The sequence below is a fragment of the Opisthocomus hoazin genome, chromosome 19 (genome assembly GCF_030867145.1).
Source record: "Opisthocomus hoazin isolate bOpiHoa1 chromosome 19, bOpiHoa1.hap1, whole genome shotgun sequence".
NCBI classification, from domain to species: Eukaryota; Metazoa; Chordata; class Aves; order Opisthocomiformes; family Opisthocomidae; genus Opisthocomus; species Opisthocomus hoazin.
This window is the reverse complement of record NC_134432.1, coordinates 11,496,786-11,512,018: the sequence shown is the minus strand read 5'-3', so window position 1 is coordinate 11,512,018 and position 15,233 is coordinate 11,496,786. Positions and strand designations below refer to the sequence as shown.

Genomic DNA, 15,233 nt, shown 5'->3' with positions numbered 1-15,233 from the left:
GGAGTAAACAAGTGGTCTTTTTTTTACTAGCAAATTGTGTATGTTCTTTAGGAACAAATGTGGCCCTACTGCAGCAAACCAGCTCATTCAACTCCATTCTTTTAATGGAGATGGTCACGTTTTCTTCAATGGAGTAGCAATGAATAAACACAAGAAACTTGTCTGAAAGCTTCAGTGTGTGTCTCCTCAGGAAGTCCCAAACTTTTCATATGGGTATCTGTCCTACTTTTTTTTGACTGCATCTGTCAACATTTTTGTCTCTTTCCATACAGTGTATGTTGAATTATACAAGCAGTTTGTCAGTCTCCTGTATCTTATAAATAGTCTAGGGGGAAATGTATTTAGTCCGTGTTACCTTTAACTTGTAATTCTCTGTAATGTGTAAGTCATTAAATGAACTCTGAAACTTGTTTATAGAGCAAACATGCTTTTTCTGTCAGTAATAGCATGTTTTTGTTCTGTAGGATTCCAAAATACCTAATGCATGGTGTATAGTGTCTGGCTTTTAGTTAAAAAAGTAGGGAAACCCCAAGTCCCCAGTGTCCTGTTGCATGACATCAGGATTACCTTAACATGTTTCCGGTGTGTTTGGATTTTGTCCGAATGTTGCTCTACAGTAACTGCCAGACTGTTTTCCACCCCTCAAACATTTTTTACTATTGCATTACTAATGCAGCTTTCAGCCCAAATCTGTACTTTAATGCAGCTCTGCATACTAAAATAGAAATAAGACTGGAAGGGATGATGTGATTGGGTTTGCCCTGAGGTAGCTGTGAAGCTAGTTGAGAACATGTGTAAGCACTTCAGAAGTGAGCAAAGCAAAATATAACAATAAATGCCTTTTCGGGTCACTTCCCTACCTGAACTTTTTCAGCCTGAGACCCATCAGGATTTGCATCCTTGATTGTTCTTGTGTTTGTTTAGAAGAGGAGATCTATCACTGGTCAGATGAAGAATTTACCTGGCTCAGTAGTTAAGAAAGATGAGAGCAAAATATGTAGAAATAAGTCTTCCCGTAACTGACAGCTGGCGGAATGTAGCCAATCTGAGCCTAGTTTTCCAACTCTGGTAAAATGCTTGGAATTGCATTGCTAGAGCTGATACTTCAATCTCTTGATAAAGACTTTTGAGTCAATAGCTAAGCAAAAAGATACAAGCAAACTAAGTGCTTGTATTCTCTGAATACATCTTTTCTGTCTGTGTTTAGCTGCTACTTTGCTGTGTTTTCTGGATGAAACCTAGCCTGAAGAGGTGGCACAATGTGATATTCCTGCTTAAAAGCATAGGAAATCAAATGTGCAACTCTTGCATGTTACAAAAAAAGTTATCAGTTTTTTAAAATACAAAGTGAAGGAGAAAAACGAGGTTGGTGCCCTCAACCTAATTGAATAACATATTTCAGGCACAGAGTGGTGTATTCATGTAATGAAGCTGCTTTTGATATCATACTAGAGGCTACCTTGTCTTACAGGTGGAATCCCTGCTGCCCTCATCGTTCTAGCACTTGGACCCTTACAGCACGTTATCTCTGAAGGCTGACTCTATCTTTCTGTTTCCTCCCCTAGCCTTGCTACTGTACATCTCCTGCGCTGGAATTGAATGAGCCAGTTTATCTAACCCTTCTGCTCTTGTCTGCCCGAGTCATCTGGCATGTGGTTGTTCTTATCTCGTGTCATTTCCCTGATTCTGACTTAATGTCATCACTTTGTGCTACTCTTTCTGGAGCTATAGGTGTGTGTGTAGATCTTTCCACTGGTGTCTAAGTGGACTCAAAACCTGGGCTGGACATATAGTCCATGCCACACACACTCTGTTGTAGTTTATCTACAGAAGCAGTTTATTATGCCTACTGCAAGAGGGCAGGCAAGACTCCTGTACAGTGCCTTCTCCTTGGCGCTCGGCCAGCTTGCCTCAGAATTTACTAATCTGTACTTTTTAGTGGTTATGATTTGAAAGGCTTAGCTGGAGCAGAAGGGGGAAGGAGTTTGATCAAGAAACTGTAGAGAGAAAAAAGGTGAATAAAAGGATAGGAAACAATGTAGATGCAATGGGGTGATACTGCCTCAATTGTTTTTTTTAATAAAGGTTTTTGGCTGTAGCTCCCAATAGGAGTCAAGTGTAGAAGAAACTTAGAAGCTGAACTGCATGTACCCCCCAGTAGTTTGTGAATAAGAACACACATTCATTTTCTGATATTAGGGATCAAATTGCACATATTTTCACTCAGAATTAAAGTGGCACTAAGATTGTTGATTTAGGTGACTACATTTGGCTAATGACTTTGTCATCTTGTCTTCTATGAGGTCTTAGTATTTTTTTGCTTGGAATAGCCTGGGAACTACTTGGTTAACACAGTAAATTGGATCTTTTTTTATAATGCTGGAACTCAGATGCTACAAAGGTTTTCCGTCTACCTTTGTCCTGAGTTTTTAGCTTTGTAGTTGTGACAAGGACAGCAGACAAGTCAGGATCTTGGCCAAAGCAGAAAGCTTCAGGAAAACTTTGAGCACAACAGGAGTGGAATCTTAATTCCTAGAGGGCTTGTTCTTGTAAATGGAAGTGGTGCTGTTCCTACAGTAAAGCAGGATCTGATACTGCAAGCTGGAGATCAATAGCTAGAGTGTCATCTCAGTGCTAGAAAGGGAACCTATACTAATAGGATACCTTTTCCTCAGGTACAGTAAGTTCAAAATAAGTCAGTGCAGCTCAGATGGATTTGTTATGCTAAAAACTGATGCTAGGGTAGGACTTTTTCACATATTGACCACAGACATCTATAGGAATGGAGCTGAGACAGCAGAAACTGCTAGAATGATGCAATGCCTCAAAGATTCCAAGATTAATCCCACTGGAATGGAAAAACTAGAGCTGTATTATTTGAAAAACAAATGAAAGACAAACCCTGGTTAACTCTTTATACTTCTGAAAAACTTCTGAAAAGTCTGAAATAATGAGAATGGGTTATGGTCTTATTTTAACTGGTGGAGTTGTACCAGAGGTCCCGTTACACCAGATTTGGGAACTTATAGGAGATATTTTTATTTGAGATGTTACAGACTTTAGGATGCCTCCTTACCCTCCCTTCACTTGAGACTACTCTGCAGCTTTTGATAGAATCATAGAGTAGTTTGGGTTGGAAGGGACCTTTTAAAGGTCATCTAGTCCAACCCCCTTGCAATGATCCAGGACATCTTCAGCTAGATAGTATCAAGTGATTCTGACAGCCCCACAGATGGAGAATTACTCTTATAGCTGAGGAGAGAAATGTGGAGAAGAACTTGTATAGGATTACGTAGGAAATCAGTGGCCAAACCAGGAGCTGAAACAAAACTGCTCCAGTCCTTGTCTAATATCTTAAAAGAAAAGTTCATTCCTCATCTTTGCTTCCTTTGTCAGTGTTAAGCTCATGCAGGATGAAGAGGAAGACATGAAAAGTGGAGGGCCCTGGATTTCTCATTCACCAGAGTAGTCAGAAACACTACTGAATTAGGAAAGTTATTCATTACCATAGCTGTCAAGGGAGGGAGGATTGTGTGCCAGAACCCCAAGTGATGTAGGTAGGGCTTCTTTTAACAAAAAAAACTGTATTCATGCTGTAGGAGCCATGTTTTGAAGTGATGCTTGTACCACTAGCCAAGAAAGTGAACTATAATATTTTCAGAAATGCTCAGTGGCTCTCGGAGCCACACGAACAGCTGAGTACTTGAAAACCAGGCCACAAAGTAGCAAGGTCATCGGCAGATGCAATGAGCATGCCTAGCTTTGCTCAAAGCACTTGGATTTGGAAAAAGAAAAGTCAAAGGAGAACTTGTGGGCTGTGGCTGCTATGTCAGCATTTGGAGATGGATAGTGAAAGGCTTCCTTCATTTGAAATGATTTGCAGTACACAAAAATTCAGGATTCTTGTTGATATAGAAGGAAGCTGCTGCTGCTTTTGCCTTGGAAATGCTTACAACTTGAGCAGCCAGGAGAAATGTTGGGTGGAGGCAAGCCTTTGGCTGCTGTTCGTTCTTTCAGATGTATCATGGCGTTTGCATGCTGGAACAATGTGGTGTCCTCTCAAGCCCAAAAGTGCAGGGTGTGAGTGATTTTGTTGCAGTTTGGGTAATTGTATTTTGTCAAAGGGAGTCACGCTAGTTTATGGGCTCTGCTTCAACTTCTCTTTTTTTTTTTTTCTGACAAAAAAGAATTAATCTTTTTCCAAAGTACAGACAGCGATATTAAATAGGCTTGTTAGTTAGTTTGGAACATGAGTTGAAGGAGCTGTAGCTGTTACTGACAAGATTAGAGGGGATGTGCTGTGAGTAGAGGCTTCTTCAGAACAACAAGCTCTTGTACTCCTTGAGGAGGAGCACTTGGTTTTTAGTGCCTTAAATTTTTGTGCCCATGGCTGAGACTCCCTGTTAGAATCCATGAATGCTTATAGAAGCAGAAAAGCTGTGAAAAGGGAAGGAAACAATCATTCACTCATCTGAAACTTCCTGTTTCTTTTCAGGGACTTTTTGCCACGTGGATCTGGCATCGTAACCAGACGCCCGCTCGTCCTGCAGCTGGTAAACGCCAGCACAGGTATGTGAACTGCATTCCCTGTGTGTCCAGCGGGATCACTGTCTGTCAAGAAAGATCTTACTTGATCAGTGGCACCACTCAGTGTGGAATAAATAAATAAGAATTTTCTCCAGTAAAAATGACCTGCAATTGATTTTCAGTTCTGCCTGTTCAACATCTGATGCATTAAGTGTTCAGAAGCAAAATTCTTCTTAGTTATTTTGTTTTAATTTATTAGGCAAGGCTCCATGCATACACTTACCACAATTTTCGTTTGCCTATGCAGCTGTGACTCTTATGAGTGGATAAGACCTAACAGGCAGGTGACCCTGCTGATAATCTACTGAAATAAGAGGGTGAGATGACTTCATGTACTGAAAACCCAGTGTGAGAACACTGGGATCTGGAGAAGAAAGACCTACAGAGTTGTGTGGCTGGTCTTTTGGGCAGTTCACTGGTTTTGCCACTTACTTGCAGGATATTTTCATTACTGTTCCCCTTTAAGTTAAGATCTCATGCAGGAGTTGGCAAGTGATTGTTTCAAGGTATTCTTCCTCTCTTGTGTGGTGAACTTCACCTATTCGCAACAGTCCCCTGACCTGCAGTAAGGAGACAATTTGGCTTTTAGGAGGCTTTTAAAATTGAAACAGAGGTTTCTTGGGTTGGTTAGCCTATTCAAGGACTGACACACAAAACTCCCTGACCATCAGCCAATTCAAAGCCATGTCAAGAGAAGGTTTTTTACTCTGAGTCTGTTCTCATTATGTAATGAGACCATTATTTACCCCCAGCACTTTAATACAGAGCTAGTCCAAGTTGTCCTGAGTACCAAGGTATCTCCCAGTGTAGCTGTGGAAGTCACCACTGCTGTAGGCAAGTGCATGCTAAGTTCATTTTGTATCAACAGAGAAAGTCCTGGATTATTGTTTGAATGAAGACAAGTGAGGATGCCACCTCTGCTGAGAAAAAAGCTAGATTGTGAAGATGTTGGGCTCACCTGAATTCTCTCAGACATTGATCTGATAATGTGACTGCAGTAACTTCTATGCCAACCTGCCAGGTCCTAGTGGGAAAGGCCCTTGCAAGACTTCATCCCTTCAACTGTTTTGTTTTGCTTCATTACACTTGGAGTGTTTCTCTGATTTCAGTGGCTATTTCTGTCTCTGCTTCTGTTTAAATAGAATATGGTGAGTTCCTACACTGCAAAGGAAAGAAGTTCACTGATTTTGAGGAAGTCCGTTTGGAGATTGAGGCTGAAACAGATCGTGTTACTGGCTCCAACAAAGGGATTTCCCCTGTGCCCATCAATCTTCGAGTCTACTCTCCCCATGGTGAGTCCTGATGCAGCACCTGAGCCAGGAGATAGATGGGGCAGGCTGCTGCTCTGTCACAAAGTAAAGACAGAACAAACAGAGGTGAAATGGGGAATGTGCTTGGGTTTGACTTCAATCTCCACGTGCCTGGGCCATGCTGTATCGAACTGCCAGCTTTGGCAATACTGCTAAAATGGGTTTGTCTGCCAGCTGAAGTATCTGACTGCGAACAGAACTTCTCCTTGCAACAACTGATGTCTGTGCAGAAACTTGGTCCTGAGACTGTTCCTTTCCATCACTGTGGGCCTTACAGTGAAGAGCTGCTGTCTCTTTCCCTGCTTTCTGATGCTGCCTTACTGGGCAAATAAATGGAACAAATTAAAAATTGCTGGGGAGAGGGGCTTTCTTGGAGAGCACTTGCCTTCTGTTTGGATGTAAATACATACTTTGTATAGGCACTGCCCAGAGAGAACTATGCCATATGCTGCTGATCTTGGTGAAAGAATTTTGCTTAAATAAGGGAGCAGTGTAGTCCCAAATTTGCGATCTTTAAATGTGAACTGCTGTGTAGGCATTTTTTTGAAAGCAGCAGCTTGGTGCTATATAGCATTTGGCTGGGTAGAACTTGTGTTGATTTTTAGTTTGTTTTTTTTTCCTCTCAGCAAGACAATTAAACAGTTTTAGGCTGCATGTTGTAGTCCTTAAGGAGAAGGCCGAGCTGACTTTGACAGGAGCCTACCTTGAATAAGGGTGGCAGGACTGAGCCCTTCAGTACTGGGGACAACTCTTAATGAATGGAATCAAGTCTTCTGACTCTTCAGTCTTTGTAATGAAGCAGGGAAAAAATGTACTGCCATCCCGTCCCCTTCGGTGTAGCATGTGTGGAAGGACTTTGAGGACACAGTTTCACTCATCATTGTGAAAACAAGTGATTTAAAGGAAAGGGTGATGAGATCATTGACAATCACTACTAGTAACAACTAGTTCTTCTAAGTGGTGACAAAAAGGAACTAGAAAGCTCTGTGTGCTTCGGTGTGTGCATCTGTTATGCCTGTTATATGCTGGAAACATTAAAGCTACAGGTGGTACTTGTAGACCAGAACATTCCTACCTCAACACTCCCTTGTGCTATCTCCTGTTTCCTACATCTAGTCCTGAACCTGACCTTGGTGGATCTACCGGGTATGACAAAAGTCCCAGTAGGGGACCAGCCCCCTGACATCGAGTTTCAGATCAGAGATATGCTCATGCAGTTTGTTACCAAAGAGAATTGCCTCATCCTGGCAGTATCCCCAGCCAACTCCGACTTGGCCAATTCTGATGCCCTGAAGGTTGCGAAGGAGGTGGATCCTCAAGGTAAATATTGCTTAATTTAGCATGACATTATCAGACAGTGGCCTGATTTTCTTTTTACCTTTTGGCTCTGATTAGGCCAGTAGCTGTGGGCTTCTGTCTGTGTCTTGGGTTGTATCTTCACCAACAAGCATTCTTCTGAGAGGTGTTTTTGAGTGTAAACAGCTACTGTAACAGAATTTTTGTTATTCCCCTTTTCTTCCTTTGTGTGAGCCCCAATTCTGTTGAGGTGCAGGGTTTCATTTTGTTTGCTTTAGTCATCTGCATTCTGCTGGGAGAAAAGTAGGAAAATCTGCACTAAAATCCCTCTGTAGTGTGGCACAGCATGTGCATGTTTCAGCAGGATATAACTGAGAACTGAGCTTGATTATTGTCTGTTTTTCTCTCATGGCCTCTTAGATATAACAGGAGCTGTAATGTTTGAGTTCAGGAGCTCTTGAGTAGCCAAGTTGGGAAATCTGTAAGCTCTGTGAACAGAGGATAATATTACATGAGCTGTTTGCTTAAGCAACTATGTTTGTGTTTTCCATAGGGCAACGCACTATTGGAGTCATCACTAAGCTGGATCTTATGGATGAAGGAACTGATGCACGAGATGTGTTAGAAAATAAATTGCTTCCTCTGCGTAGAGGTGTGTTTCCTCATGCTGTGTTCATAATCTCCTTCCTCTATGTGAGGTGTCCTGGCCTCATCCGCTTCCTCCAGCGTATCCCCTTCCTGGGACATCTGTTACAACTTGTGGTTAAGCTATTTCTTTTCCAAGCTGGAACTGAGAGAAGCTGGGAAATGGGGATCAGTCATGCTGTTAATAGGAACTTCTTAGGTATTTACGTCTTGATATGTAGTCCTACCAGAAATGTAGCCTTGTGCTCTTATCTTTACCTTTTCTTTCCTTATGTCTTTTAGTAAGGCAAGCTGCAAAAATGGAGCTCCTGTCTAAAAAACTTCTCTTGTCTTTAATCTAGATGAGATTGCCATAGTATATCAGATGAAATAGTTTTGGTCTGTGATACGTACTGTCTCAAACGAATGAGACTAGGGTACACTTTGATTGCGGGAACAGTAATAAATAAGCTGATTCTCAGTTGCATAGTCACTTTTGTCCTGCATACAAAAATATCAGAACCTGGGCCATTCAGAGGAAATTCTAGTTTTAAACTCTTTCAATTGGTTCCTAATAATGTGTTGCCACTAGAATTCCCCTTTTGCAATGCTGGGTAGCTTCCTTCTCCGTCTGAATCCCATTTATGTTCTCATCCTTGCCAACATCTGATCTCCAACTCCACTCTTACAGGTTACATTGGTGTAGTCAACAGAAGTCAAAAGGACATTGATGGCAAGAAGGACATTCAGGCAGCTCTGGCTGCAGAGAGAAAATTTTTTCTCTCCCACCCAGCCTACAGACACATGGCTGATCGCATGGGAACCCCCTACCTGCAGAAAGTATTGAACCAGGTACTGTCAACCGTTAAGAACTGCTACCCACTATGTCACAAGAATGACTGGGCTGGCCATCAGGGCTCTTCTGAGATGGAAGAATACAGGAAAAGATAAAACTTGCAGTCAATGAACTGATAAATATTTAAAATTGCTTTGCTGCAGTGAGACTTGTGACAATTGGTTAACTCTTCCTTCTTTGTGTCATAAAGGCATTTTGGTGCCAGGTCCTATGAAGCGTGCCTGACTTGTGTTTCACTGTATCAGTATTACACATTAAGGTCAATAATGGAGCTTACTCACCAAAGGCAGGGCACTGCTTTAGTCTCTCAGTGACACTGGTGCAAAATCAATAGTTGGTTCATCACATTTACACTATCAGAACGCAAGGTCTTTCTGATTAAGCTAAAAGATACCTTCTATGTTTCTAATGGTCTCTGTACCTATCAGTAAGCTGCAAAGATTGATTTAAATCTGATATTGGTAGTCATTTTCCCATCTGTTAAGACTATCTTATCTCCTGTCTTATACCGTAGTAGCTTATGACTTCTCTCTCTGCTCCCTTGAAATACTCCCTTAAGTGAAGAATTACTTTGTCCTTTTTCCTTTTAATTTAAATATTCATCTTTAAACAGGAGTTTCCCAGAGCTGTGCTCTGTGGAAACCCTCTTATGAGATCCTTGTCAGTGGTTTTGGCTCCTTCCGCCTTGCCTTGTCAAGCTTGTTGTTGAAAAAGTCTTAACCATCACCTTGGGTGTCAGTGGTGTGCTAATCTGAAGACAGAACAGCCTTTACCCTGGTGTACATAGTGAATGCTAATAGTTGTATGCGAGGCTTATTCTTGGGCTTGAGACAGCAGGCTTCTATGAATGGGAGTTTTGTACCAGACTGGAAGGTAAAATAGAAGGTCAAGAATAGAGGGGTGAAATTAAGTAGGAGCTGGGGAGGCGGAATACACCCAGATCGTAACTGGTATCTGTCCTGGGATAGACTTCTTATTAGGACCTCTCAGAAGGATTAAACATGCAAGAGAGGAGCATTACTCTTTATTTTGTGGTGTGGAGGTAGCAAACTCTTCCCAGTAACCACCTAGAGATTTGTTACCGTCTTAAAACTTCTGCTTTTGCAGCAATTGACGAACCACATCCGTGACACCCTGCCAGGGCTGCGGAACAAGCTCCAAAGCCAGCTCTTATCTATTGAGAAAGAGGTGGAGGAGTACAAGAACTTTCGCCCTGATGACCCTGCTCGTAAGACCAAAGCTCTGCTTCAGTAAGTGACCTCAGCTGCATGTCCCTTCCTGGAGGTGACTGCTTAGCTGTGACTTCTGCTTCATGCTTTTTGTCTTCTTTCAGGATGGTCCAGCAGTTTGCTGTGGACTTTGAGAAACGTATCGAAGGCTCTGGCGACCAAATTGATACCTATGAGCTGTCAGGAGGAGCTAGGATTAACCGCATCTTCCATGAGCGTTTCCCCTTTGAACTGGTGAAGGTACTGCTTCCCTGTGCTGCTGACATCCACTTTGTGTTCTTGCCTGTTCTCTGTTACCTCTTCTGCCTGTCTCCCTACTCCTTTTGGTATCTTTCATCATCTGTCTTTCCCTTTGACTACTTTGTGTCAAGTTTTTCCTTTTATCACCTCTTTCACTTATTTTGTATCCTTTATTTGAGTGTTCCCGTAGTACTGACCTTTCCATCAGTCCCTGTCCTTGTGACACAGCTGAACTTTCTCTTAGTGAAATGACAATACTTCTTTGGCTTAATTCCTAAATGCTAAATTAAATGTGCAAAATAACTTCCTTTAACACAAACAATAGTAAATCAATGACTGAATGTCCTTGCAGATATGTCAAAGCTGCTTGGACTGAATTTCACATAATACAAATGGTGCTGAAACTTTTTTACTTCCTTGATAGTGAGCACCAGACTAGACCTCAAGTTGCCCTAATGGATGTGCAAGAAGCAGGAAAGAGGGTGTAGTTATATGTGGGATTACTTCTGTCTCTCCCCTATCAATGGCCTAGAGGTGGGAAGTGTAGAAACTCTTCTACTGTCAGAACAGTTGAAGAGGATTTTTATTGAATGATAGTTTTCTTGGATGGGGAAGTACACTAACCTGATCAGAAGTGGTATGGAAAAACTTTTTTTAGTGTCATTTGGAACAGACTTGAGAGCCAAATTACACTACTCCTGAATTTTCTTCATTTTGCTTCCTCTTCTTTTTTTCTGCATTTGAATAAGATAAGGCCTTTTGAGTGACATACAGGAGCCTGCCTTGTATTTGATAATACATTTTAGTATGTGAATTGTAAATCTATTTGTGGTGTTCACTGCAAAAACAGCTGCCAAGACCTCACGCTAAATCTTGGGAGAGAAAACAGTTTGGTTTAGAAAGCAATCTAGCACTTGAGTCCTATTTCTTTATCTCGAAGAAGCTCCTTAGGAGCTGCTGGGACTTAGCATCTGTGAATGTGGTCCTTAGCTATTCGTATTTGTCCAGGATGTCTGCATTGGCAATAGAAGCTTTATGGCTGGACTCTGTATCCAACTATTGGGCCAATATCTCATCTGTCACATGGTAGTGCTGGCATAGGACCTCTTCTCTGTAAAGCATGCTATTGTGCATCCTGGGGTTGTGCAAATAAGTGTCAGTTTCTGATAAAATTCTCTCTTGGTGCAGATGGAGTTTGATGAGAAGGAGCTGCGGCGGGAGATTAGCTATGCCATCAAGAACATCCATGGTATCAGGCACGTATCACACAGTAGGCAGACCATTGGCTGCATACTTGTAAATACCCCTAGACCTTCCGAATGGAGCTGAAGACTTCAGAGGTACGGTAGGTCAGCTGAAGGGGAGGGATAACCTCCTTGGACTACCCCAGTGGCTTGAATCTGGGAGTAGGGACAATCATCCAAGTCAGTTTGCTTTCTCTTCCCATCTGAGAATTGCAGGAGCCTAAAAGGTAAAACTCCCTTGGTGACTAGACATTTTCTCCCTTCTTGCGTCTTGACATAAGAAGGGATAGAAAGAAGGATGCAAGCCCATACCACTCTTTCGTTTAGTTAAGGTTAAAATGTTGGTTTTCGCTTTCTACCTCCATACTAACCAACAATTAGTTGTTCAAAACAGTTGTTGGTGCTGAGCACCTCCTCCTCTAGAGATCTGAGAGAGCGTTCGGGTGCCTGTCACCAGGATCCCAATGGCCCCAGGACGCAGTTAGCAAATACACTTGTGTTCCCCTCAGCAGAGGTTAGCTGTCAGAAAGCACAGCCCTGAGACCCTGAGTCGTGCCCCTCCTGGGAGGGTGAGTGTCCGAAATGGACATTAGTGTCCTAATCATTAAGAAAATCTTTCATAAAAGGCGTCCCATCTGCTGAACAACTGAGGCCAAATATGCTACGGAGGGGTCAGCCCCTGCCACCCTTAAGCCTGATGACTGAGGTGAAATGGTGGCCTGGCCATGGCTGTCCAGCTGGGATCCATTTTACCCTTGGCACCTCCTTTCCTAGGAGGTGCCAAATGTGCCCCATTTTCCATGGACTCCAGTCAGGGATTGTCCAGGGAACCTGGACGCTCCTCAGCCCCATGTGCCTGGTTTCAGTGGGTGGCGGTGCCTGCTCCAAGATGTGTGTGTAACGCTGTGACGTTCTCCTTGCCCCTTCTCCCCCTCCTGCCTTGTTTTGTCCCCACCCTGGGTATTTAGAACCGGTCTCTTCACACCCGACATGGCCTTTGAGACCATTGTGAAAAAGCAGGTGAAGAAGATTAAAGAACCTTGCCTGAAATGCGTGGACATGGTCATTTCGGAGTTAATCAATACCGTTAGACAGTGCACCAAGAAGGTAACCAGAGGCAGCATGGAGCTGGCACCTTCCACCCGCTCACTGGCTGCGGCACAGCATTGTCGTCTGGGCAGGGACTTGCCTGCAGCCGCACTCGGTGTTTCTATCACCTCCTCAGCATGACTAGACCTGAGCTGTACCAGCCTGGGGCCATCCAGCCAACAAGCCAAACAGGAGGGGAAATACTGCAGGATGTGGGCCATGGCCCTGCTCCCGCAATGTTTTAGAGCTGAGGGGTGCTGGAGATGTCCCTGCCACCCCTCTGTATGTAGCATGACTCCTAATCCCTTCTAAAACCAGCAGTATTTCTTATGTGGCCACACTGACTTTAAATTTAGTATCTGGTTTTATTTTCCAAGCTGGAAACTGGGATTTAAATTTTGTCCCCTCTGTTCTTGTCGAAGTGAGAGGGTTAATCCCAAACTAGCCTTTGGGTACTGCTGGGGTGTGTATGGGGCTGAACTTCAGAGGCTGCAGCAGTTATAGCTGTGGGCTGTGTCACAGGGAAATGTTCCTGTGGTGTTTGGCTTGGCTTCTGGTTGGCTTGGTCCATATCCTGTTCTGGAAGAGCAGCACATGGCTGAGAAGAAGCAAGTTGGAAATGTCTGTCAACCTCTGGGGTCCTCCTGCCCTCTGAGAGAGAGGGATTCAGGTTTTGCCTTTTGGAACCCATACTGGTATTTGTTGGGGCTGAGGGAGGGAACCTGTCTTGATTCTGCCCTTTGGATATGGCAGCTATTGTTTCTGAGGTTGGGGCTGAAAGGCAGCAAGATTAGACTTGTGCTATTCCTCTCAGCCACGGCTCGCTGCTTCAGGCAGGGCTAGGTGCTGGTGAAAAGGCACCTCAGTCAGGAAGGGTGGTACGGGCACTGGAGACTGGCATCGCCACTGGCTATTCAGGTGCAGGTAAATGGGCATTGCAGGAGGTGTCTGGAGAGTCTGAGACCCTGTCTCAGCAAAGGTGGGGAAAGGTGCCCAAGTGGTGATAATTGCAATCGCTTGCAGAAATGCCCAGTCCTTAGGGCTAAGAGCTTCTATAGAAGGGTTCAGGCATGCAGACGCATGCTTTGCCCCCCAGGACAGACTGGGAAACCAAAATGGATGCAGATAGAGATTGCTCAGGTTTCTAGAGTGCTGGAGGAGCTTCCTTTTTCTGTCCTGCTGTCCTCTCTTGGGGTGTGTGACTGGGGAGCACCCAGAAAATTGCCATTAGAGCCTGGCGACAGGTAAGCACAGGCCCTTGGGCTGCCAAGTATCCAGAGTCGCCTGCTAACTGGATCAGAAGGGCCCTCCTTTTCATGCCCTCTGAAGCTTCTCATGATTTGTTCTCCATATATCAGTTGCTATTCAAAATCTCCCATTCATTCTCTCTCTCTGCATTCTTCCCTCCATTTCCCACCTCGTTTTCCATTGCTTTTCTTTTCCTCTTTTACTGACAATTTTGGAATAGACCCTCTGTTCTGACAGCAGCAGGTTCTTCAAGTGATCGCATAGTGGGTACAGCAGGGTGGGAAATAAGGAAGAGACCATAGGGATGGGAGGAAGTGTCGCAGATTCAGGATGAAAGCATTTCATTTTAGCTGAGATCCCACTGCTGAGAATTTGATGGTTGACTTCAGTGCTAGTTGCTCTCTGTGTGTGCTTTAGTAGTCATAGTTACAATTTTGTGACTGAAGAAACAAAATATTGTCATTCAGGTGATACTCAGGTACTGGAAGGGACTGGCTTTTAAAATATTTCTTTTGTGCAGGGCCCCCCAAGTCTGGTGGGGGAAAGAGTGTATATTGAGCTTAGGGCAATTGGATTAGTAGGAGACTGCTGCTGAGTCAGAGGGTGTGAACTTAACTCTGGAAATGCTCTTGCTCTGCTCAAAAGGGGCTTTGCTGGCACCTTGAGGGAGACCCTTGGGTGAAGCTGAATCCTGAACACATTCCAGCGTTCTTGGCTGTTTAAAAGGCAAACTGGTTCTAGGTCCTATGACATGTGTTCAAGAGTTTTCGTACTGGTATTGCTTGGGGTCTTCTAGGTGTTACCCACAGATGTGAAAGATGAGATGGAGGGGGAAATATCCTATTTAAATGAAGTGGTTGTTATTTATAGCTAGCCCTGGATTGGTTGTCAGCTGCAGGCACCTAGGTTTGACTCTTAACTGTACCTTTAGAAAGGCAGTGTCCCCTTTCCATGCCAAGGGGACGTTGTCCCCTTGAAAGCACTTGCAAAGCAGTTAATACCTCATGCTAAAACAAGTAACTCAGATTGTATGACAAAGAGCATCCTTGTAGAAGCTCTAAAGTATAAAAGATGTGCTGAAAAACTTCTTTGGGTGCAGTAGTCTTAAATTGGATTAATCTTGGCCATATTTTGGTAACTTTAGTTTCTGTGGGCTTTCTGCTCTTTCATAGCAGAGCCCCTGAGAATACAGGCCACTTAAATAATATCAGTGGAAATTAACAGTTCCTTATAAACCTCAGCAGGCTTGTATTGGGTCTGGGGCAGAATGGATGCTTTATATAGCTATGGATGCCCTGTGGCATGCTTGCTTTTTCCTGAATACTGGGTACATGTGTTCTTACTGCAGAAGCTGATGTTGCAGGGAAGGTGAGCAAGATGAAATATGCTGCAGAAGTGGCACAGTTTGTCTGACTCCCTGAAACTGAGATGTCAATCCACCTCAGTTCTGCCAAAACAAGATGCAAGTGGCAGACCTTAGGAAGTCTTAGCTTGGCTCCTGTTCAGGCTT

At 43.5% G+C, this 15,233-nt stretch overlaps 1 protein-coding gene across 19 annotated transcripts in view; it reads left to right on the top strand.

The window, feature by feature from the left end:
• The window catches only part of DNM1 (dynamin 1), a 68,978-nt gene that overhangs the window by 20,227 nt on the left and 33,518 nt on the right, over window positions 1-15,233 (top strand). For 15 of the 19 annotated variants that reach the window (XR_012765849.1, XR_012765850.1, XR_012765852.1 and 12 more), the window contains exons 2-10: window positions 4,496-4,569; window positions 5,730-5,879; window positions 7,014-7,217; window positions 7,747-7,845; window positions 8,509-8,669; window positions 9,781-9,923; window positions 10,007-10,142; window positions 11,331-11,398; window positions 12,355-12,493. Coding sequence is in view for 14 of the 19 variants with exons in the window: in XM_075439242.1 (XP_075295357.1) it covers window positions 4,496-4,569; window positions 5,730-5,879; window positions 7,014-7,217; window positions 7,747-7,845; window positions 8,509-8,669; window positions 9,781-9,923; window positions 10,007-10,142; window positions 11,331-11,398; window positions 12,355-12,493 (1,174 nt within the window). In the remaining 5 variants the exon portion in view is untranslated. The remainder of the gene's footprint in view (window positions 1-4,495; window positions 4,570-5,729; window positions 5,880-7,013; window positions 7,218-7,746; window positions 7,846-8,508; window positions 8,670-9,780; window positions 9,924-10,006; window positions 10,143-11,330; window positions 11,399-12,354; window positions 12,494-15,233) is intronic. The other 4 variants (XM_075439241.1, XM_075439240.1, XM_075439234.1 and 1 more) reach the window with 1 other exon arrangement.